We start from the raw sequence: 24,017 nt of genomic DNA, 5'->3' as shown, positions 1-24,017 counted from the left end.
ATACAACTTATTTTGTCCCCTGAAAAGATCAAGAGAAATTTTGAAATGTTTGCGGCAACTCCGATCAGCTACTTAGGCTTTGTTGTATTTTTTTCTCGATTTTTTTAGGTGACGAAATCGGGGGACGAAGTGTTCAGGGGACGAATTAGGTTGCATCCTTCGAAGGGTGAGGCCAGGATTGTGTACACTTTACTTCACCTTAAAACTCCATAGCGCAAGCTCAAGTTCACTTAACGTCTTTATAGGACTTGCAAATGACATGATTTTTAAACTGCTATCTTCATTCTGCAGTACTGCCATACCGTATATTGCCTATTCTTATTTGTTGACTTTAGTGTAAAAATTAGCCTTAATAGGTTAAATTGCTTGGCAAATATAAGTATATACCAATTGTTTTTTGAAAATCATTTCAATGTCTACTACAGGAGAAATGTTGAAAAGAATAGAACTAGAAAGCAGGGGAAAACCACAAGGCGAGGTATGCATGATTGCATGGTCATGGAATGCTTTTGTGAGATCAGTTTAAAAATAATGGGTTTGTTGGTGTCTAGGGTTTTTTTTCGCTGAAACTTTTCGGTCATTTGTCCGAAATAACTTCAAAAAATTCGGTCATTTTTTTTATTTATTTTGGTCATTTTTTCTGATGAAAATGTTTGTTTGTTTGTTTATCTTTATCCTGCATTGCGGGAAAGCGGACTTAAGCGCTATGCATCGGTGTACGCCGATGCACAGCGTACACCGATGCACCGATACCTTCCGACATACACCTGACCCACACTGCAGCCGACGGCAATGACTGTTTCCGGTTGTCTACTCTACTTATGACTTAAATTTGGTACTACCCATTACTCGAAATCGATCACTGGGTAGAGGCAATTATCGTAAAGTTTCTTGCCCAGAGAAACAACAGAATATTTCCATTCAAGTAGCAGATACAAACCAAAAAATTTTGGGACATTTTGACCGAATTGACTATATAGTTTTTCGGACATTTTGACCGAATTGACTATATTTTTTTCGGACATTTAGCTAAAAAATCGGTCAATGACCGATAAATGACCAAAAAAAAAACCAGGTTGGTGTTGTATTAAACTTAAAATGATATATATGATTCATAGAATGTTTGTTTACTTTTGTTGCTAGACATTTTCAATTCCGATATTTAACTGATTGATAAAAAATAATTTTTAAGCCAAATGTCTTTCTGTAAACATATGCAATGACTATTCCACCATGTAGTGGAAACATAGTGGTTGACATAGCCTCTGAGCTTATGATTCTTTAGTCACTTCTGTATGACTTTACTTTTTTTCTTTCCCTGACTTTTTGACATCAAAGAAACACTAATTTTACTAGCTTTTTAACTCAAATTTTTTTGCGTCAACTTGAATGGCTGCGAATGAAATTTTATAGGATCTCGGTGTGACACAGCTTGCTAGTTTTTTTTTGCAAACTTGATTCAATTTCGAAGCAGTTCATTTAATACAGTAGAATTCGTCTATAACGGCACCTCTAGAGCAGTGGTCTCCAACCTGTGGGTCGCGACCCCAAGTGGGGTCGCCTTAACTTTTCCTGGGGTCGCCAAAACTCACCATATTCAATTTATTAATGAAAAAAAAAGACTACGATGCTAGTTTAGATTAACTTTTTGTTATTCATGGTGACTGTAGTTCTAGAACGAGCGAATAGTTATTTATGCAGGTGTAGTGTGCAGACATTTCATCGGCTGTTTTCGGTTTACTTTGCAGTTAGTAATGGTAATTTGTAGCTGGTAAGTATAGCTAAATATTATACAAAAATGGCAGCAAAAAATACTAGAAAAAGATCATATGACGAGGCTTTTTTAAAACTTGGTTTCACTGATTCAAATCGCAAACCAAAGTGTCATAAATTTCTCGCAGAAGAATCGACGAAGAAAAATAAACTTAAACGTCATTTAAAAAAAAATCATCCAGGCTGCCTGCATGGATGAACCATCTGAGTTTTTTGAACGTAAATTGCAATCTCTTGAATTCAATTTCACTATTAGTAAAACGTAGGATTGAAGATTATGTCCAATGACGTTCTTGACCAAATTGAAACCATCGCATTAACAGTGCAAATTAAATGTTGAAACAAGTTGACAATTTTGTGTTCGTGAAATCACGTTCATGTGTTATGTGAAACTTCTTAAAAACAATCATTTGGAATACTTTTATGTAGCCACATTTCTCTGTAATTGTGCATATTTACTCGTATTGGGCCTATTTAGTTTCAGCATTACTTCAAATATTTTTCCCCGTATTGGAAAACAAAATGGGGTCGCATGTAATTGCTGATTTCGTTTTTGCTTAAATTGGGGCCGCTTCTTAAAAAGGTTGGAGACCACTGCTCTAGAGGATTTGCAAAAACTGACGTTATAGCCGAATTGACGTTATAGCCGAATTGACGTTATAGACGAACTACCGCAAACTATTCCACAACTGTCTTTTGATTAAAAAAAGAGGTGTATAATCCAATCAGGGTCACCGTGTACCACTAAACTGACAAAAGGCACGCAGAAAATACAGTAAACAAAGAAATTGTTTAAAAAAAATAACCTACAGCGAAAGGTACAGGAAATTTGTGCAATAGGCCTACAGCTCGTTACATAGGCTACAGTAGTAGAGAAGTTCATTGTTTATTCGCAAAAAAAGGCATTGATCTTGAGCTGTTTCGGTTTTGACACAGCTGTAGAGCTGCTTTTTACACGTGATAGTTTTTCAAGCGGGAAAAAAAAGTTAATTAGTTTATACAGTAGCCTACTGCACGTACATTGTACAACTGTTGCTTTGAGTTGTTTAAAGGTCAGCTGTAGAGCTGCTTTGTACATGTGATAGTTTTTCGCGCGGGAAAAAGTTAATTCAGTTAAAGAAAGTCCCTGCTGAGAACGACGTAGCGAAATAAAGGGAAGACATTTTGCAAGCAGCAGAGCTAACTGGATTAAAAGACTGACCGTTCGTGGTGAAGGTGATGGCTTAAAGTGACGTTATAAACAAACAAAAGACATCTGGGGACCAATAAAGGGTGCTGTTACATGCGAATTGACGTTATAGGCGATGCTGTTGTAGCCGAACTACAATGTATGTAAAAGATAGGAATTCTGCCGGAACCGAGCGAAATGTGACGTAATAGGCGAATTGACGTTATAAACGAAGCCGTTATAGGCGAATTCTACTGTAGCTTTAAATTTCACTCTATCCGGCTGTCTTTTTGCCACATTTTAAAGTGTATATACTTTATGTTGTCACAGTGAGCACCAACTAAATTCGTTATTTTATTATGTTTTTTAAAATTGATTGTCTTTTATGCTTTTTCAATTGAGAGTAATAGAGAGTTTGAGAGTAACAATTGGTGATTGACTGATTGTTAAATTTCTTTAGTTGTGTTTGCAATTTGAGAAGTTACCGGGATGAATTTTCATTTGCCAAATATAAGCAACTTCTTTGTGTACCATGCTGGACTGCTGGTTCTAGGCTAAGGCGTTCATGTATAGTTCTTTACATTTATCGTGGTGTTTAACTCTATTAAAAATTGTTGCGGTTGTAACATGAAGATGATCATTGAGGTTTTTGAAAAAAGTAAGATGCTGTTTTCCACGAGTTCGCTTTTCTTTGATCTTTCCACAAAAAGCAATGTGTTCTAATTGTTCTTTTCTCATGACATAGCCAAAAACTTGTTTGCTGCTTGATGATGTTTTTCAAGAGGGTTCTGGTTTAATTTAGTACGTTTTCATTTCTTTTGTGACTGATGTATGAATGATATTCATTGCATTTTTCGACAGAACAACATTTCAGCGATGTTTAAATATTTCTGTGTTTCTTCGCTTTAAGCGTCCTAGTTTCACATCCATGCGGCAAAACCAAAAAGATGTTAACATCTTTGCTTCTTTGCTTTTGTTAACATCTTGTTAACAATATTGCTTTCTTGTGGTGAATTGTGGACTAGTCGGCCTGTCAACTCACTTTTGATATTATTATATATTATACTTATTGTTGGTCAAAGTGAGCCATAACACATGTTTGCAGGAATATTGAACGATTGTTCCTTGATGTACTTACATTAACAGATTACCGAATTAAACTTGGATAACTGCCGGAGCAATGGAGAGGTTGAAGGAATCACTGAAGAATTTTCTTCTTTGCAAAAGATTTCACTAATAAATGCTGGCATTACATCTCTGACATCGTTTCCAAAACTTCTAAAGCTTCGGAAAGTAAATATATATAATTATTTTTAAAATCTGTCTCGTCTGTGACATGAAATATTCATCAACCTTTTTTAATGGCATCACCGCATCACCTTACCTACAAAGGATTGTGGGATCCCACGTCTCTACTACTGGTACTCTGCAGACGTTATTATAAATGCGTATAGATTAGGCTGGATCAAAATCTAAAAAAAAAAAATGTTTTTTCTTTTAAATTTTTCGTCAGTTTGTAATATTGTTCCTTTTGGTAAATGTATCTCCGACACCAAATTTCACAAAAAAATATTAACATTTGACCCTGGTTCACCTGGTTTGAATTTTTTCAAAATATCAAAGTTTTGCTTATCCCTGAAACTGCTCACTCGCTATCTTCTAATGCACTATAGCATCTTAATGGACACAATAAGAGGCAGTAACACAAACTTGTAGCAAGCAAAGTGGTTTAATTAGCAACTCCATGAACACTGACACGTGTATTACTCTCAAAATGTCGAATTCTACCACATTTCAGACATGATTTTCTTTGTGCATCGTTCACCGTTGTAAATATCTACTGCTTTCAGTTTCTTGAATCATTTGACGATATTTATCGATTTTCACAGGCCAACAAAAAAAATTTTTATAAGAAGGCAGGACATGTGAGAGCAGGCCTCGAAATTCACGGCGGACACCGCGGACATGTCCGCCATCACAGCATGTGATGTCCGCGGGAAGTACCATCTAGATCGGTCATATTTGTCCGCCGAGAAATAACACAGGAACTAGCGATACAAATCGTCATTGCATAGCACGAACAATTATTGTTGCGATTGCGAGAATATAATTTTCCGCGCATCTAGAAAATGTGAATACTGTATCACTTAGATTCTATTCAAGCTGAAAAACTTTCGATTTTTACGTTGTTTTAACGATTGATGACATTGAATCAGCGTAGCAAAGGTGAATTCTTTGCTGAGAATCGATGGGAGCACGCGCAACTTAGTTCAAGTCTTACGTCACAATGTCTGGCTTTGATCTCCGAGTAATATTGATAAGGCAAGGTTGGTTACAAAATTAGATTATACGAGTAGGCTATTACAGCAAAATGAAGCAAAATTTGTTAAGTTTTGGTATTACAGTAAGAAAGAAAAGGCCCATGGAAAATTTACTTTCGCTCACATAACGCGCAAAAATATACCTAAAGAAAAATGCCCAGTGAAACTTTGCACAGCAGAAAATAGTAGCGGTAGTCTGGGTTTATTTTTTCGCTGAGACTTTTCGGTCATTTGTTCGAAATGACTCAAATAAATTCTGTCATTTTTTATTTATTTCGGTCATTTTAAGTCATTTTTGGTCATATATAGTCATTTGACTATATATTTTTTCGGACATTTTGACCGAATTGACTATCTTTTTTTCGGACATTTTGCTAAAAAATCGGTCAATGACCGATAAATGACCGAAAAAAAAAACCCAGGCGGTAGTGTAGAAGTTTTCCGACTAGTACTCAGAGCATTGTGACGCAAAAATCCACACGACCTCGTTCGGTGGAAGTTAATCAGTTATGCGGCGTATTGCAGCTACCCGGCGCTTTGACTCTCCAAGCGCACCTAGTTAGTCTGATAAAAGCCTTCGCTGAAATTTTAAAAAGCCTTCCAAACCGTAGCCATAGCTCTTAAATGGCGAAGAGTTATCAAGATAAAGTGATTAAGCATGACGATCGACGCTAAAACTGGTGTGTCCGCCGTGAAACTTAATTTGTCCGTCGAGATAGCTGCTCAGACCGGACACGTTTGTCCGCCGTCAACAAAAACGAATTTCGAGGCCTGTGAGAGTCATATTAAAGATATTTCGAGGCCCCTGATCAGGGCTGCGATTTTTGCCTTTTTCGGTGACGAGGTCACTCAACATGCGCCATCACTATTTGACAAACGCCGTGCCTTACGGAAAAAAAAACAAAAAAAGGAACATAAAAAGGAAAAAAACTGAGAGAGGACTAAACGTTGTCAGGTCGAGGAACAATGGGAGGGGCATCACGTGATGCAATCATAAAAGTACTGACTTACGTAAACTTTCTTGCGCCAGGTAGGCTACTTCAAAGCAAGGTCTAAAAGCGACGCTTCACACGCGTCAGCGTCGCCATTTTGAACACTGCAGGAGAATGCTTTGATTGAAGAACCAACGCCTGGCATCAAACATTTCGCAACACACGTTTCGTGCTATTCGACACAACGGGTTTCTTTTCTAGATGAAATAACCTAGGCTACGTTGAGTTGTCAACGTCTATGCCAGTTTGTATTTCGCCGTTTGAGCCAATTAACAATATTGCTCTGGTAAAATGACTGTTAAATACTTGCTATGAAAGTTTTTCACATTTAGAAAACAGCCTAGTTTCTGACCAGATGTTCAGAAATACAGATGAAAAAAGCCGCTATTGGAGTTCTCTTCCAGAACATTTTGAACACTGCGGGAAAATGCTTTGATCGAAGTTCAAATGCCTGCCATCAAACATTTCGCCACACACGTTTCATGCTATTCGACACAACGGGTTTCTTTTATAGATAAAATAACCGAAGTAGGCTACTTTTAGTTGTCAACGTGTTTGCAAATTTGTATTATGTCTGACTTATGCACTTGTTGTTCCAAGATTGCAGAAATGTTTTGCAATGCAAATAAAGAATAGTAGACAGATAAACACGGTTGCAAGTTTGCAACTCGACGTCCTTCCACTAAAAGAGTTTCTGTGATTACGTAATGGGCAGTTTTGCACATTCACAAAAGCACACAACCCAGCTAGCAAAACCCGTCGTTTTTACATTGATTCAACGTCTGCAGACGTTGAATCACAATGCATGACACGTATAAACAAGTTTGCTAGCTGGGAAGTCTGGACATCTGCAGGAAATTTGTCTCGCACCAGGCGAGATGCCATCCTTTGAAAGATTTAACATTGATGGATTTATGTAGCCAGTGCATGATGACGAAAACAAATTTAAGATTTCCTTTCCGTTATATAACTTAAAGCAGTTGATTGATACAGGAGAAAATAATCGCAGAAGCACACAATAAAGCCTACCGTACTTATTACGCAAGATTTTTACATCAAGAAAATAGCCTAGTTTCCGACCAGATGTTCAGAATCAGAAACACAGATAAGAAAGGTCGCTATATATAAGAATCCGCTTATAGAAGATCGAATAGTAGGTAGTCACTGGGAGTGGACAAGGCAAGGTAGCCTAATAGGCAAGTTGTAAGAACAGCTTAGCTTTGCCCAACTACAGATAGGATAGTCTTCAGTTAGTCAGTATCCTATAATGACTAAAAAACGAAAGAATCCTCCGACAACACGGATGGCAAAAGCTTCGGTCGGTCTTACCGAGAAGCGGTTAAGGTTCAGCAAACAGCAAGTGAAGTACCGGATCTGTTCGAAGGAGCTACCGAAAGAAGCATTGCCACGTCACTTTGGAACTTATTATTCAGGTAAACTTCCGGTTAATAGCGTTTAGTAGCCTAACGTCGCAAAGCATTCTCAATTTTGAACATGTTTAATTTAATAGTGGTAAGCAAAAGCATGCTTAATAAAATGCGCCTACAACGTTTTCACTTTTCAACAATAAAATTTTATAGATAAACCCGTTCAAGTGCATAAGGAACAACGCATCGATAGCCTACATTCTTTTCTCGACGAGACAGTGATGACGTTTCTGAGTTTGCACAAGCAGTTCGGTCGATGAGCTACCACCTACCATCTGCAAATACAAGATCAGGTCCTGGCGATAGCACGGCTTCACTAGATGTTCAAGCTCATCAGGAAGTTGAAACGACCTCTCATGTTGAAGTACCACCAACAATAGAAGGATCTGGGTTTCGGTCTGAAGTTGCAATGTTGTACAAAGGGGCTTGTTTGCCATCTCGGCACACCTTAAACGCTGTAACATTACGCCGTTGTTTCGTATTATCGTAGTATTGTCCCGTTTTCTTTTATTTGCAGTTCATTTTTCGCTATATCTTCGCTGTGTTTCTTGGTAACTTGCATATTTCGCTCCTAACTGTGTTTGCGTGCGGGTACGTGCGTAACCATTTACGATTTTACGTACTAAGTGAGACTATAGAGATGCCAAAGGAAATATTTTCACAGTAGGCTACGCTAGGTGTATAGCGTAAGGGATTTTTTCTTTTGCGATCCTCAGTTTCGCGTTTACAACAGTTCTCTTCATGGAGCAAAACAAATAATATACATGTCCGGTAGGTACATAACTTAGCGCTTGATACCCCTTTGCAATCACTCAACTTGTGCGGTAATTCGCGGCTAAACGCTTATAATCTGACTCTTATGACGTCATATTACTATTCGACAAACAAACGCAGAATTTTTGGTCGTTCGACAAGAAAGAAAAAATCGCAGCTCTGCCCCTGATTCTGAAAATGCACTAAGTTTTCTCGAATTGGCTCTAGTTTTTGAGTTACAGTAAAAAGTTTTTTTTCGCAATTTTGAGCCCCTATAGATTTAACGGTCAACAATACGGTCAACTGCTTTAGCCTTATGCTATTCGGTTGCAGAATATGCTTGCCCAGTGTGGGAACGTTCAGCACATGCCAAGAAAATTGACCCCATATTGAACCAAAGCTGCCGTCTGATTACAGGTTGTCTCAAACCAACCAACATCACGTCGCTGCACATTCTGTCTGGAATTGCTCCCCCCAACATCAGAAGAAGCGTGACCAGCAGAAAGGAAAAATCTTGTCAGGACATAGATTTGAGACACCCACTGTATGGCCAAACTCCATCACACAGACGTCTGAAGTCAAGAAAAAGTTTCCTTGCTTCAGTTGTCCCATTAGGTCAAGACGATGTCGCCGCCAATGTGCGGGTTCAACTATGGCAGGAGGGACTGGCAGCCGGACCGACATGGGCCAATATGGAGCTCACACCCATGGAGAGCCTTCTTCCCGGAAAACGTGAACCGTGGAAGTATTGGCGATGCCTCAACCGCTTAAGAACTGGTATTGACAGGTGTAAAACCTTGATGAGACATTGGGGGTATTCTATGGGGAGCACAAGTTGCAAATGCGGACAGGAGCAAACGATGCAACATCTTCTCGAATGCCCTGACCTAAAAGCAAGGTGCTCTGCACAGGATTTGGCCGAGTTCAACGATAGAGCAAGAGCCTGCGTGATGCTCTGGGCTACGGCCGTGTGACAAACGATGAAGAAGACTACATAGACAAAACTGGAAGTAATCCCAGGCACATTTCTGAGTTGTATATACACTATTTGGAACCAATCACGTTGATTACAACCCAAACAAACAGCTATTTAACGTTTACTGGCCTAGTAACAATCAAAATATGATGTGAAGTAAGCCTGAGGATACAAGATGTAGAATAGGCTATATAACTTGCGTTTTGCGTTAATGTATTTGTTGACTTCAACAGTATCAGACTTACTAAGTAAGCTACTCAGTTGTATACAAACAAAATGCATGCATTATTTTGCTTTAACAAACTAGACAAATAAGCAAAACAAAGCTATCGATGAACAAACGCAACTCTTTATTATGATTGGCCTACTAAGCAACACCCATCAAGGACCAAGGTACGAAGGCCATTTATATAATTACAGAATACAAAGTTATGTTCTTCAGTAAGGGTCTGCTACTATTCGGCGAGTCTGATTCGGAGAGTTCCCTATTCGGAGACAGCCTTTTTCGGAGAGTTTCCTATTTGAAAATTTTTTTGAAATTTTTTTTAAACATTATTATTAAGTTTAAAAATTAATTATTTAAAAGTTATAGGTTTACTCTAAACTGCCACTTAGGTTTTAACTTCATCTTTTATGGCAAACGCTATTTGGCAACTGTCTTTTTTAGTTGACACATTTTCGCTGAGACTTTATCTCATTAACCCCTATTGTTAATCATGAAAACTGTTGTTTTGATGTAAAACACATATTTTGAACAAACCCAGACAACAAAATTCGTCATTTTTACATTGATTCGAACGTCTGCAGATGTTGAATCAATGTAAAAATGACGGATTTTGTCGTCTGGGAAGGCACTCAAAGGTAAACACTGGATAAAATGCAAGAAAGCAAAAGAAACGATATTGTGGAATAAAATACAAAATTCTCTAAATAAACAGAAGAATCGGACATACATCTCTCTGTTATCATTTTTAATGTAAAAATTCCTTTTTGTGGTCCCTCTGTCTGGAACAAATAAAAACTGTGCTGTTGAAATTTCCGATTGTAGTTTTGGTCTCAATCTCATCATCATGATTCGAAGTAAGATGTTTGTTAGGTGATTCACAAGGTTAATTGTTCTGTGGAGTGAGCATTCTGTTGCTCCGGTTTTCTTTGGTAAAGTTATGAATATGGAACGTACCATATCACTAGGGTCTTTCCGGTGTCATAAATATGATTTAAGATCTCAGTGGTTAGGTCTAAACCCCACTCATCTAAACCTTCGAGAATTTCAACTATAAAAGAAACGATATTGTGGAATAAAATACAAAATTCTCTACTGTAAATAAACAGAAGGCGTCGTTGGATTTAGAATTTTGTAATAGTTGAGGATTCTAATATATTCTAAGTTTGCATGCAGAAGGCGACGCAGGATACATGTGAATTTTATCTGAGCAAACATTAATAGTTCAAAAATAAGTTTAATTTGCTTTTTAGTTTAAAGATCTCAATGGTTAGGTCTAAACCCCACTCATCTAAAGCTTCGATAATTTCAACTATAAAAGAAACAATATTGTGGAATATCCTAGTCAGCTAAAGTTCTCTTTTCTACACGATTTCAACGTTTAGCGACGTTAAAACGATGTAGAAACGGCAATTTCTGCTGGTCGGGATAACTAGGGTACGGTATTTCAACGTTTAGCGACGTTAAAACGATAGGCCACACCTTTGGTTATCTGTTACTACAATGTAAAAATAAACTGTTAGGCTAACTGGGTTCTTGGAACAAATTTTTACTGGTCGGGATAACTAGGCTATGGCAGTGGCGTAGCCAAGGGGGGGGTTTTGGGGGTTACAACCCCCCCCTTTGGCACGTGTGTGACGTCACGATATTGAGAATGATGCTTTCAGTTTACAAAAGATTTGCTTAATTTTAAACAAATCTGCATTAAAAGAATGAGTTTTGCCAATACCAAACATCTCAGCCAGGATTAAGAAACAAGAAAACATAAAGACTTATCTTTATTTCTGAAAAATGCCGAAGAAAACATGATTTTATCCTTTTGCTATGCCACCGGACAGTACCATTTTTCAGGAATATTCATACCCACATTTTTGTTGAAAATGCTCACAGAGTGCACCAAATTCAATGTAATTTTTCAAAATTTTCTGGGGGAGGCCCCCCAGACCCCCCGCCGCTGGCTGTCGTCTTAGGCGAAAACCCCCCCCTTTCAAAATTTCTGGCTACGCTACTGGGCTATGGTAACCGATAATTTCCTTTAATTCAAGCTGTAGGCCACACATTTGTTGATCCAAACTACCGGTAATCATTTTAACTATTCAAAAGTACTAACTTATAGACATAAACAGGATTTTTTTTGTAACATCTTTTTTTTATTTTCCCTTGATATCTTAAATTTTTCTGAAGGTGTTGCGGCCGTGCCAAATTTCTTTCAACTCAATCACTTACTTCTGACGTGTATTGTTTTTGATATGATGGTTACAAATAAAAACAACTCAACTGAACTGACACGACGAATTTTCATTTAATTGTTCAAACGTTTTATTTCTATTTTCTCTGCTCGATTTCAACGTTTAGCGATGTTGAAGCGATGTAAAAACGGCAATGATAAATAGGCTAGGATACCCGATAATTTTATATTTTTTCTGCACAATTTCAACATTTAGCGACGTTAAAACGATGTAAAAACGGCAATAATAATTAGGCTTGAGCACCCGATAATTTTCAAAAAAAAATCGAAAAATCTCCGAATAGGGAACTCTCCGAAAAAGGCTGTCTCCAAATAGGGAACTCTACGAATCGGACTCGCCGAAACGGGCCATTCCGTTCAGTAAAGTAGCTGCTTAGAATTTTATCCTTGTTGCGGAAGAACGTAATCTTGGCCTTGGAGTCAAGAATACCATGTTGATTGTTGATCGAGATGAGGAGCCAAGATTCCAGCTACCACTTTTGATAACTAAATCTTTAACTACCGTATTACAGTAGGTGGTAGAAATGGTTTTGAGAAAAAAGCTTGACCTTGCTCCAAAACATTACTGATGGTATTGAGGTTACTCTCAGTCATGCCCGTTTTCTTATTGTTTTAAGCAAATTACCACTTGAAACAAGAGAGGGCAAATAAAAAACAGAAATAGCAACGTCCACGTAATGACTGCCTTGCACACTCCATGTAAACATGATGTTCCAACTTCCTTCGAACATGTTCACTGTACAGAAGCATCAATTTTCATGGTGATTCCACGGCTCTATGCCATGGCACTCTGAACTTCTTAGCCTTGAGCCCAGAAACGGGTTTAGTGCAATGTTTACATACTTTAGGAGGAACCCAGGACTTATCTTGATCACCCAGCTTCATGTCAAAGTGATAATAATAATAATGCTTGTTTTTATATAGCGCTGTATCTATCGCAGAATGCGTTGCTCCTCTGCGTTGCCTCATGCAGTAAAATATATCTGGGTTGTTTGTACAGCATCGTACTTGTCAAAGGCATATTTTATTAGCCTCTTTGCCATTTCTTTAGCCTATAGACCAGAAAAAAACTTCTTGCAGCAAAGACTTGGCCTTAGCAAAGGCTTAGAATAAAATTTCATTTGTACAGTATCCATTTCAGTAGGCCTACCTTTTCAATATAAAGCTGCCTTCATAAACACTTGACTTTCGGGATATTTTTCTTGTGATGTAGGCCTACTGATTCACAACTGTTTTCATTGAATATTTATGTCTCCCTTACGTTAAACACAGTTCATTTCAACTTTTGCTTGCGTTTTGAACTTTCGTGAAATATGAACCAATTGAACTAGACAAGTGCAATTATGACATCATAATGTTAAACAGGGCTGAAAATAAGTGATTTGCTAATAGAAAGCTTTTGAGTAACGATTTCAAAAATATTTTTATTGTCGATTATCTCGAAAACTAGAGCCAAGTCGAAAAAACTAAGTGCATATTCGGAATCAGGGGCCCTGAAATACTCTAAAATGACTCTCATCTTTTGTGCCAAAATTTTTTTGTTGGTCTATGTTATAGATTCACTGACTGCCGAAAAACCTGTAAAATCAACTAAAATGACACTAAGTCTAAAAGCATGCACTATTAGTGACTCTCAGACTTGGAGTAGGGTGAAGATGTTCCACGTGGAAGTTAACAGAAGAAGTGACATCAAAATCATGTCAAATTTTGAGAAACCCCCTCTTCAGATGGGTCTGCTACTATTCGGCGAGTCCGATTCGGAGACATCCTTTTTTGGAGAGTTCCCTATTTGGAGATTTTTTGAAAATCAAAATTATAAAAAAATAAAAATAAAATCCAAAATTTGTTTGCATACAGACGGCGACGCAGGATACATGTCAATTTTATGTGAGCAAACATTTAAATTTAATAGCTCAAAAATAAATTTAATTTGCTTTTTATTTTTCGATAAATTTCAATTCAATTAATTTTTCTTTGTCCGAATGCAAAAGAAACGATATTGTGGAATAAAATACATAATTCTCTAAATAAACAGAAGGCGTTGTTGGATTTTCAAAAAATCTCCGAATTGGGAACTCTCTGAAAAAGGCTGTCTCCGAATAGGGAACTCTCCAAATCGTACTCGCCGAAACGGACCATTCCGTCTTCAGATACTGCTAAACCACTTCGAAATTTACTAATTTTTCAGAAAAAAATCAGAATTTCTCCTTGGGTAAATCAGGGTCAAAGGTCAAAACCCAACAAAAATTTTTGGTTTGCAAATATGAGTGAGCAAAATGGAACATTATTCCAAACTGACAAAAATTTTAAAGAACATCAAGGAAAATGAGCCACCCTAGTACAGATTTTAAAAGATATCCACTAAATTTTGAGTTCATGTCTTTTACGGTGCAGACAGTTAGGTGCCTGCCAAATAGCTGTGCGCACTGTGGTGTATGATATTTAGATGCTCTGCATGTCTAATGACACTCATAATCATTAATCAGAAATGCTTGATTATGGGACAGTGCTCCCCGCTATCCCCGTAATCTTATTCAATACAACTTGCTGGTTATAATTAGCAAATTGTGGGATTTTTTAAAATTCGTTTTCAATTCAAATAGCATTTTGCATGCCCCCCTCTTGAGAAAATCCCCTTTGGGGTTTGGGCAGAGCTGTTTAGGGGCCCACTCATTTCAATTTTAATGTCTTTTTTGGCTATTTGAAATGAAAACATGTTATAAATGTTGCTACAGAAGCTCCTTTATTATAAAAGCTTAAATTACACAAGGCCCTATTTACTGCTTCCAAAACCTAAACTGATTGAACTGTTGTTTTGATAAACTACTGTGCGATGTCCCGTTGTGTCTAGAAGTAGTTATTTTTCACATTGATCTAGTTTCCAGCAGAACTTTGTGTTCAATGCATGTAACTTTTTACAGTTAGAATTAAGCGACAATCGAATCTGTGGAGCGCTGCAACCCCTCATTGGGTTAACATCACTTACACACCTAAACTTGAGTGGGAATAAGATTGATAAAATTGAATTTCTTACTCCGTTGGTAAGTTTATTTATGATGTCATGCATGACCATGTGTCATGCTTGGAGATTTTTTACTATTAATCTGAAGTTAACTATTTGTTCATTTTACATGTTTAAAGTTTTCTTGTTTGTGTTATATTTCTGTATTTTGATGCAATTGCAGCCATTTTTCATTTCACCTTTTTATTAGCCTATTCAAATTTCAGTTATTTACTTTTTTACTTCCCTCATGCAGTCCGGTGATGCATGAAGTGTTTTTTTATATGTGGTATGGCAACATCTTTTAATGGAGTATGTGAAGAGCGGGTCCACGTCTTTCAGGCGCAGACAGTTAGGCACCGGTGAAATGGCTCGCACACTGTGGCGTGAGGATATTTAGGTGCGGAGCACTGTGGCGCCCGTTCAATTAGGTGCTATTCAGTGTTGTACGTTGACGCCGTCAACTTTTTGTTTACACTGAGGCTAGCGCCGTCAGTTTATTTTTTAGTTGACGGAAGTGATAGCGCCGTCAACTATTTTGCCGATTTTAAGCGTCAAGCGCTATGCGTCATTTTTTGTTTTTATGGAAAATCTCGCTTCACAATGAGAGTTTCACAATGTATTCTGGCCAGCGCGACTCATCCGAATTAGCTTACCCGCTTTCGCGTTGGTTGGAATGAATGGCTACCTGGAATACGGGTCTGCTACTATTAGGTGAGTCCGATTCGGTGAGTCCGATTCGGTGAGTCCGATTTGGTTAGTCCAATTCGGTGAGTTCCTAACCTCTAACCCCTAACCCTAAAACGGCAATGATAATTAGGCTACGGTACCCAATAATTTAAAAAAAAAATTAAAAAAAATCCCCTGTTAAGGGATCGGACTCACCGAAACGGCCATTCCGTGGAATACAAGCGGAAAATGTTCGCCAAATGGTGATCACTCATATTGTGAGCAGTATCGAGAACAAGGGATCAGCGAAAGAAAGTGAAATTTAATGAATGTCATCGCGGAGGTTGAAGATACTTTATTTCAAGAGCTCTATGCCCCTGAAAAGAGCGATGTTGGTGCAGTGGACCTCGTTAAAAGATTTATATATTATGCTAAGCTATCACAGCACGCTTGAAACAGTGATCCCTTTCCGAGTAAACGTTTTCAAGACTTGTTTTTGAAATACAACACACCGATACCATTCAGCGCTGCTGTGGAATGCATGTTTTTACTTGGAAAGGACATTATGTGTCCCAAATGCAGCAGATTGTCAGACAAATGTTTTGAAATGCTTGTGTTTCTATAAGGAAATAACTAATAAGCTAGGTAGCTAATTACAATACAGTCCCAAAACATGAAACCTGCTCTTTATTTATAGCCATTGTTAGCCTAAACTTGGTTGCAATACTGAACCGTTTTGTGAGATCCTGGCTAAAATAGCGCTAGAAATTAGCGCTGACGCTGACGCCGTCAATTTCTTTTAGAGCTGACGCTGTACTTTACGCCGTAAAGTTTTTAGGCAATTCGCGCTGGCGCTGACGCCGTCAATTTATTTTATTGACGCGTACAATACTGGTGCTATTCCTAGTCAAGTCTGCAGATTGTATCAGCTCAGCTTTGGCAAAAACTAGTTGGGGTTTTGACGGAAAACTAAGTCACTCTTCACTCAAGCCTACCACCCGCTTGAATATAGGCTACGGTATATTTTTTACTGATGTTTAGTGTAGTTATTATTTGACTTATACAGTATAACTAAAAGTGAACTCAGTCATGTTCGGAAACTTGAATAATTTATTGATAAAACTTTCGACGACTCAAACCTGGACTAACAACAGATAAATGTCAAACACGCCCATTAAAAAAACAACATATTTTTCTGTTCAATATAACATTTTGTGTGAAAAGCATTGCCGGTTTAAGCAGCTTCACTCACCGAAGCCATAAAGCATTGCCGGATAAAGCAGCTTCGCATTGCCGGATAAAGCAGCTTCACTCACTGAAGCCATGACTAACAACAAGTAAATGCACGTGCATTAACAAAACAACATATTCTTCTGTTCAGGATAACATTTTGTGTGAAAAGCATTGCCCTACCGGCCAAGCTGATACAACCTGCAGACTTTACTAGGAATAGCACCTAAATGAACGGGCGCCACAGTGCTCCGCACCTAAATATCCAGATGCCACAGTGTGCACACCTAACTGTGCGCCTAAAAGAATTGCTCCCTGAAGAGCTACTCCTACCAAAGGGGATGGTTAATAACGATCAACTATTTTTGTCAACTTTTGACAATGTGGAATCGTGTGCAATATATCATACAATATATATTATATCATAACTACTATTTTATTATATCTGATTTACTTTACTGTTCACAGGCCAACTTGACTCAGCTGACTTCTCTTGATCTTTTCAATTGTGATGTCACTAAAGTTCCTCAGTACAGAGATGATGTTTACAAACTAATTCCTTCGCTTCAGTACTTGGATGGGTTCGATAAAGATGGCAAGGAAGCCATTGATTCAGATGATGAAGAAGGTGTTTTGATAAGTATAACTATATGTAAACAGTTACCACTGCCTGAAGGGTTTCTGGTTTTTTCTCTTTCAAGTCATGCTTTGAACATCGATATCTCAAACAAGTTGTTCTCTTTGAATAAGGCACTGAGTAAACTGCAGTTTCGGTTTATCATCACCGTCCAAATTCGGTTTTGTCCCTAGTGGGGGTGGCCGATTCTTTTCTTGCAGCGATTGCCTTCACTCTCGTTCTGTCCATTGCATCTTCTCCCTTAAATCCAACTTTGTCTGTCTCATTCTTCACCTGTTCCTTCCATGTTTCTTTTCAGACGTCCCCGTTTCCTCTTTCCATCTACCTTCAAAGTCAATGCCTTTCAAAGAAAACTTCTTTCCTCCCTTCTTAGTACATGCCCATACCACCTTATGCCATTTGCCCTTGCAAGTTGTTCAACAGTATCCCTCATCTCTAACATATTCATCAGCTCTTCAGTCTTTTTATCCCACACATTGCTCTTATCATTGTCCTTTCTGTTCTTCACAGAATTGTAAGTCCACTCTCTCTCACACCCCATGTCTCGCTGCCGTACAATATTGCAGGCCGCGCACAACTCCGATAGACTTTCCATTTTATTTTTAACGAAAATGTTTTTCCATGTAACATTTTCCCAAAAAAAAATCAAGGGTTAGTTGGAGTAAAAAGGCAATCCCAACTTGTTGAATTAAATATGAATAATTAAAATGTTTTTCTATCTTACTTCAATGGATTCATCAAAGAGCATTTCTGCCCAAGTGGATTGTTTTTCTGCTGCTCGTTAATACTGAAAGTTGCTTTTTGAGACCAGGTTTTCAGTATAATTTTGGTAACATCTTCTGTAAAATACTGACGTATTTGAAGCTGACTTGGTGACCTCGTAAGATCTTTCTCTTCCTTCCTCTCTCATTTCAGTATGTAATGTACCAGAAAAATAAAACCAGTGATTCTGTGGCCATATTGAAAAGGGGCGAATGTAGATGACCATATATTAAGGAAGAGAATGCAGTGCAGAAAATGTTTGCATTCCTCTAAGATTGGTCTGTACAATCTCCAATATTGTCATTTGGTTGGTGGCATGTGGTTCCTGTTCTTATAGTTATAAACTATAGTTCTGTGAATAGTTTTTTTTTCGCTGAGACTTTTTGGTCATTTGTCCGAAATGACTTGAAAAAATTCGGTCATTTTTTATTTATTTCGGTCATTTTTAGTCACTTTTGGTCTTATATAGTCAATTGACTATATATTTTTTCGGACATTTTGACCGAATTGACTATATTTTTTCGGACATTTTGACCGAATTGACTATATTTTTTTCAGACATTTTGCTAAATAATCGGTCAAGGACCGATAAATGACAGAAAAAAAAACTCAAGCAGTGTGAATTTGATTTTATGTTTGCCACGCAATGATATTTTGCCTCTTTTTCTGAGCAAAAACGCAACATATTTTTGTTATATGTACTGATACTAATCAAATCTTTTTAAAAGATGAACTACCGAGCCAATACAAAACAATGCAGCACGTTATAAATTATATGAAGTTTGTGCTTTTTACTTTTTTGTCCCATCCTCCGATATTTATTTTGTATTCTCAAACATTAAGAAGTAAATCTAGGTTTTCATCACGCTATTGTGTTCTCGTAATAACAATAATAAAAGTGAGTTACATATATACAATATAGGCCTACATCAAACGAACTAGACAATAACGTCATAGTAATGTTGCGAAAATGTTGGACTTAATTCTTAACAATTCGGTAGTGTTACTTGACTTGGCTCTGTGTGTTCATTGCTTCAGGGTAAGTTACCGAATGTGGCTGATTTCATTCACGTTTATCTGAAAATTTTTTTTGTTGAAGTACGGAACAATATATTAGTGACTGATCAGTGCTTCTGTTTTAAATGTGATTTCCGTTTGCTTGAAAAGATCGAATTAGCTTCAAAATCAAATCTTTTCTATATTAGGTAATGAAGAAAGCAGAGGTGCAAATGGTGGTGAAAATACTGTTGATGACCTTGAAGATGATAATGAGGTGTCGGACGATGCCCTACAAGTAGGTCTTACCTAGTGTTCCGTCAAACAATCTTTGGGAACGTTCAAATATTACGTAACGCTTTTTTTCCGAATTTTTGACCCCCCCTCCCCCATGTAACGCTTTTCACTACGAATTCAGCACAAAAAACTACCATTCCGTACTTCAAAGCGTTACGTAACGTTTTGCTTGAACCCCCTCTCCCCCAATGTGACGCTAACGTAACGCTTTGCATAAACCCCCCCTCCCCTTCGAAGGCGTTACGTAATATTTGAACGTTCCCTTTTAAGCAGAATTCAACTTCGACTGCTGCCAGCAGTCAAAAAGTTATGATTTTTGAAAACTGCTCTCGGCCTGTTTATTTACATATGATTGCAGCGACCTGAAAGAATTATGCTGAACGGTTGCTTGTGGTTTTAGAACTTGAAAGAAGATGATGAAGAAGAATCGGATGCAGGTTCCGGTGATGGAGAAAGTGGAGATGAAGAGTCGGAAGATGAAGAATATGGACTTGCCTACCTGGCGAAAGATAACATTGAGGTATTAAATGTCATGCGTGCTTTGACTTTATGCTACTGTACCTGTTGCTACTGAACATGTTAAAACGTATCAATTGGCAGGTTTGTTATTAAAATTGTGATGCCTACAGTGACAAAACTTGGATTTCTAGGATGAAGACGACGATGAAGACTATGAGGAGGAAGGAGATGAAGAAGATGAAGACATAGAAGAAGATGACGAAGCAGGAGGTGAGAAAGGGTTTATCTCAAATAGTCTGGACGGTTGAAGATGATGATGACCTTTTTGCAAAAGCTAATGCAATTTATTTGATGATAAGTTTCCTGGGCACTACAAATAAAAATTGATCAAAAATTGCATCTGGCTTCTCTGTTTAGTTGTCAAGGTTTCTTGTCTTTATTCTCTGAAATGAATTACGTTTCTTTGATTAGGAGGAGATGCCCCACGTGGCGTAAAGAGGAAGCGGAACGAGGAAGAGGATGAAGAGGCTCCGGTGTAAGATGGTTTTTGGTCCACTGGTCGTATTGTTTGCATTACGTTAATCCAACGCTAAAACAACGTTTTCAAGACAAAGTCAGTCACTTTCACAGCAAATCTTCGGATTTAATGCGAAAATGCCTGGCATTGTCTTGCTAGCGATTAACCTGATGCAAAATTGCAAGTTTTGCCACTGGGGTAAAAGAACAGGTTTGGTTTCAAGTCTTCGCCGTAATTTAAAAACTCTACCTCTCTACAGTTTGTCAATGCGAGTAAAACTTATAAATTCGGATAAGCGGGCCTTCTACCCTGTTGAAGCTGAATCTAATGCGGAGGACTTTGTTGAACCTCATTTCAAGTTTATCTGACGCCAATGTTCTTTTCACTTGTCTGAAATGTCACCATGGCGACATACTCCGGTTCCACGTCCGTTTGACGTCACATACTGATCAATCAACACGTGAATGTTCAAGTCTGTTGTACCAAACATTTCATCCCCGATGCATATTGCAGCATGAAAAGATCGCCATTTGCGTAGAAGTAGCGCTCTACTTTTCCAGTCTTTGTGGCAACTTATTTTTAAGTTTAAAGCAGAGCAGTAGGGATGGCGGCACTGGCTAAGTATGTTTTATGGATGCCAGCATGTTGATAGCCTCCCCAGTCCCCATGGTAAACGTGACCTACTCATGTAGAACCTTGCTAGTTTTGAACTTGCCTTGTGGTTGGCATACCAGGCGAAAGGTTGGAATATTACTCTTCTGCTGACACTTTGTGTTTTGCTCGGGTGCACAATTTCTGCCAATGGCGTATTAGCAGCATCAGTGTACGTTCAATCAACGTGCCACCTCGTACGTGGTTAAGCTCAAATCATTAAAAACATTTGCCATCAAAGTTAAATATGAAGAATAGATGCCATTTTTCGTTTGCTATTTATTTTCATTCTTCTATTCTAAAAGATAAAGCTCAGCAAATGCAGCAGCTCATCTCATCTTTGTTTATTTTTTTTAAGGTTATGTTTTAAAATTCCCGAAAACTCTTCAAACATTTTGCTGCTTTTGTATAGAGGTTTGGAATATTCAAATAGTTGCCCGAGGTACTAAATCTAAATCGGCTCGGCGATGCATCTGTGAATTGTTTTAACATCAATTTGAAACATTGCTACAGCCTGGCCAGGTTACAACTGCTTGATAAAATTGCGTCACTTGCAGTGTGCGATTATACGTATCCAGGATTTCATCAAGTAGCGTCGTTTGAAACGCCGCGTTCGTTCATAAGGTGATAAGTGGAGATTACTTAACTTATCTATGATGCGATCTTCTTCATCGTGTGTCACACGGCCGTAGCCCAGAGCATCACGCAGGCTCTTGCTCTATCGTTGAACTCGGCCAATATGATGCGATGAGATGTCAGTGTAACGTGTTCAGCATCGCAAAAATTAGTTCAATTCTGTTTGACCGGTCCCGCGTCTCCTGTTTAGGCGTCTTTGGTATCTGATCTTGAAAACGCCGATTTATATTCCATAGTCGCTTATAACTTCATTGGATCATTATAGTGATAATATTCACACAGGATGGTTTAAAGTTACTTGCTGTATTGCATTGTTGGATTGCCTTCTTGTACTTTGGCTCTGATCCTCGGGTGGTGGAGACTGACTGTGTGCGACATCTTGTGACCGATAAGCACTATGTTTAATTGTTTATGTCTCAATCTCACAAACAATCGAATCCCGCTCAGTGACTTTACAAAACTGCGGCTCTTACGGCGTTTGTTGAACCGGTATAACGGTCCAGGAGTGACCGCAGTCCAAGAATTACCAGGGTTGCCAAATATGATTAATTTTTTTTTTAGAAAATTATTGAAATTCTTACTGCTCTAAAAGTTACTTTGAAAATTTTAAGCATTGATTAATCTTAAATGAAAAGGTGTACATTAGTTTGAGAGCAACTACTTAATTAAACTTAGTCGTAAAATTTTTGTTTTTGTAACGCTTTCGGAAGCGCCGGGAAGCTGTGTTCATTTGTGGTCTAACGTCATTTCTAGACTGCCACGCTGCAGCAGCACGGTAACTTTTGGACCGCAGTTACTCCTGGACCGTTACACCGGTATTGTCCAACGCAATGTTGCCAGACGAACTGCATTCCTCGTGGCTTGCATCAAACGAATGTTGGGTTTAGTCATCGCTTCGAAATGATTGGGACCAATTAAATAGCAGCATCTCTGCATTTATAAGATGATACAAAATTACTCCCTGTCCAATAGCAGGAGCGTTCGATGATAAATTCAAAGTCAGTTTTTCCAAAACACTCAATTTCAATCGCATACACTAGCCCTTGCGAGCTTGATGGTAGTAGGGAAACATTGCCTGGTGGCAAGAAGTCTTTAAGTATCGTGAAGCCGCATCTTGCACTATATTTCACCGTTTCATGGAAATTTAAAACGATTTAACTGCTCGAGTATTGAAAAATCTTGATGCTGAATCTTGGGGTTGTCTTTTCTCAACTTGTTACTTTACCTTTGTTTGTTATAATCGTTTGATGAGAGATTACTATTCAAGATAGCAAAAAAAGTTTGTTTTTTTTGAACATCTGAATAGTGTGGATGTCGATTTGTGTGGCAAAACTTGCACCTCACTGCTGGCCAAGTGGACCAACTGTGTCGTTTTATTCAGTTGAAATGTGATGCAGGTAGAGTGTGTCGGCTGGCCAGTATTTACTGCCATACACGACCAGTTTACTTTGACTCAACGCCATTACACATCAAAGTAACGAAGAATTTGCGTGTTTTTCACAGACTATCGCTTTGAGAAAAAGTCATTTTAAAGTTGTATTAGTGTAAATATAAACACACTTCAATCATTACCCCGTTGCACACACTTGTCGTTGTTTGAATGTATGAACTCGTTTTGTCTTATTGTAGTGAAATCTTGAAATAACAATGTTTCAATGTTTTATTCTCGTCATTTATTCGTTCAATCAACTGCGACTTCTCCATTTTGTTGTTATACCATCAAACGACGTTGAATTAATGTTGTGATGATCGAATAGATTGTTTTTGTCCCGTCTTGTGGTTTGTACCTCCCAGTGTCCCTCACAACGGACGATGTGTTATTCTTACCTCGCAGTTGTTTTGAAGCAAGAAGAACTGCCAGGCTTGTGTTGATGTGTCGTAGTAGCCAACTGCTATGTTTTATCAATGTATTTTAGCATCGAATAAAGGACATTTTGTGTCGTTTGGTTCATCCTCACTTGAAGTTCAACAAATTAAATTAAGGTTAGGAAGTTCTTTCTAGCAAGGGTACCGTTGTGGTTTTCCGCGGAAAAGTGTAAGATATAACACCTTAGGGAACGTTCAAATATTACGTAACGCCTTCGAGGGGAGGGGGGGGTTTATGCAAAGCGTTACGTTAGCGTCACATCGGGGGGGAGGGGGTTCAAGCAAACGTTACGTAACGCTGTCGAGTACGGAATGGTAGTTTTTTTGTGCTGAATTCGTAGTAAAAAAGCGTTACATGGGGGAGGGGGGATAGAAAAAAGCGTTACGTTGGCGTTACATGGGGGAGGGGGGGTCA

At 38.2% G+C, this 24,017-nt stretch overlaps 1 protein-coding gene across 2 annotated transcripts; it reads left to right on the top strand.

Moving 5' to 3' along the window:
* The first annotated feature begins 118 nt into the window (after positions 1 to 118).
* On the top strand, positions 119 to 23,687 carry LOC145786429 (acidic leucine-rich nuclear phosphoprotein 32 family member A-like). 2 transcript variants are annotated; one of them, XM_082598082.1, is made up of 9 exons: positions 119 to 166; positions 426 to 478; positions 4,088 to 4,234; positions 14,803 to 14,922; positions 17,250 to 17,409; positions 19,386 to 19,474; positions 19,874 to 19,993; positions 20,124 to 20,202; positions 20,404 to 23,687. In XM_082598082.1, exons 2-9 carry the CDS (start codon positions 431 to 433, stop codon positions 20,469 to 20,471), a joined length of 831 nt encoding a protein of 276 aa, XP_082454208.1. In that variant the 5' UTR covers positions 119 to 166; positions 426 to 430; the 3' UTR covers positions 20,472 to 23,687. The 2 variants fall into 2 exon arrangements, with proteins under 2 accessions (XP_082454208.1, XP_082454207.1); XM_082598081.1 differs by lacking the exon at positions 119 to 166 and having other exon boundaries at positions 189 to 478.
* Positions 23,688 to 24,017: the final 330 nt, after the last annotated feature.

Source organism: Aplidium turbinatum, chromosome 17, assembly GCF_918807975.1.
Source record: "Aplidium turbinatum chromosome 17, kaAplTurb1.1, whole genome shotgun sequence".
Lineage (NCBI taxonomy): Eukaryota > Metazoa > Chordata > Ascidiacea > Aplousobranchia > Polyclinidae > Aplidium > Aplidium turbinatum.
This window is presented reverse-complemented; position numbering and strand designations above follow the sequence as displayed.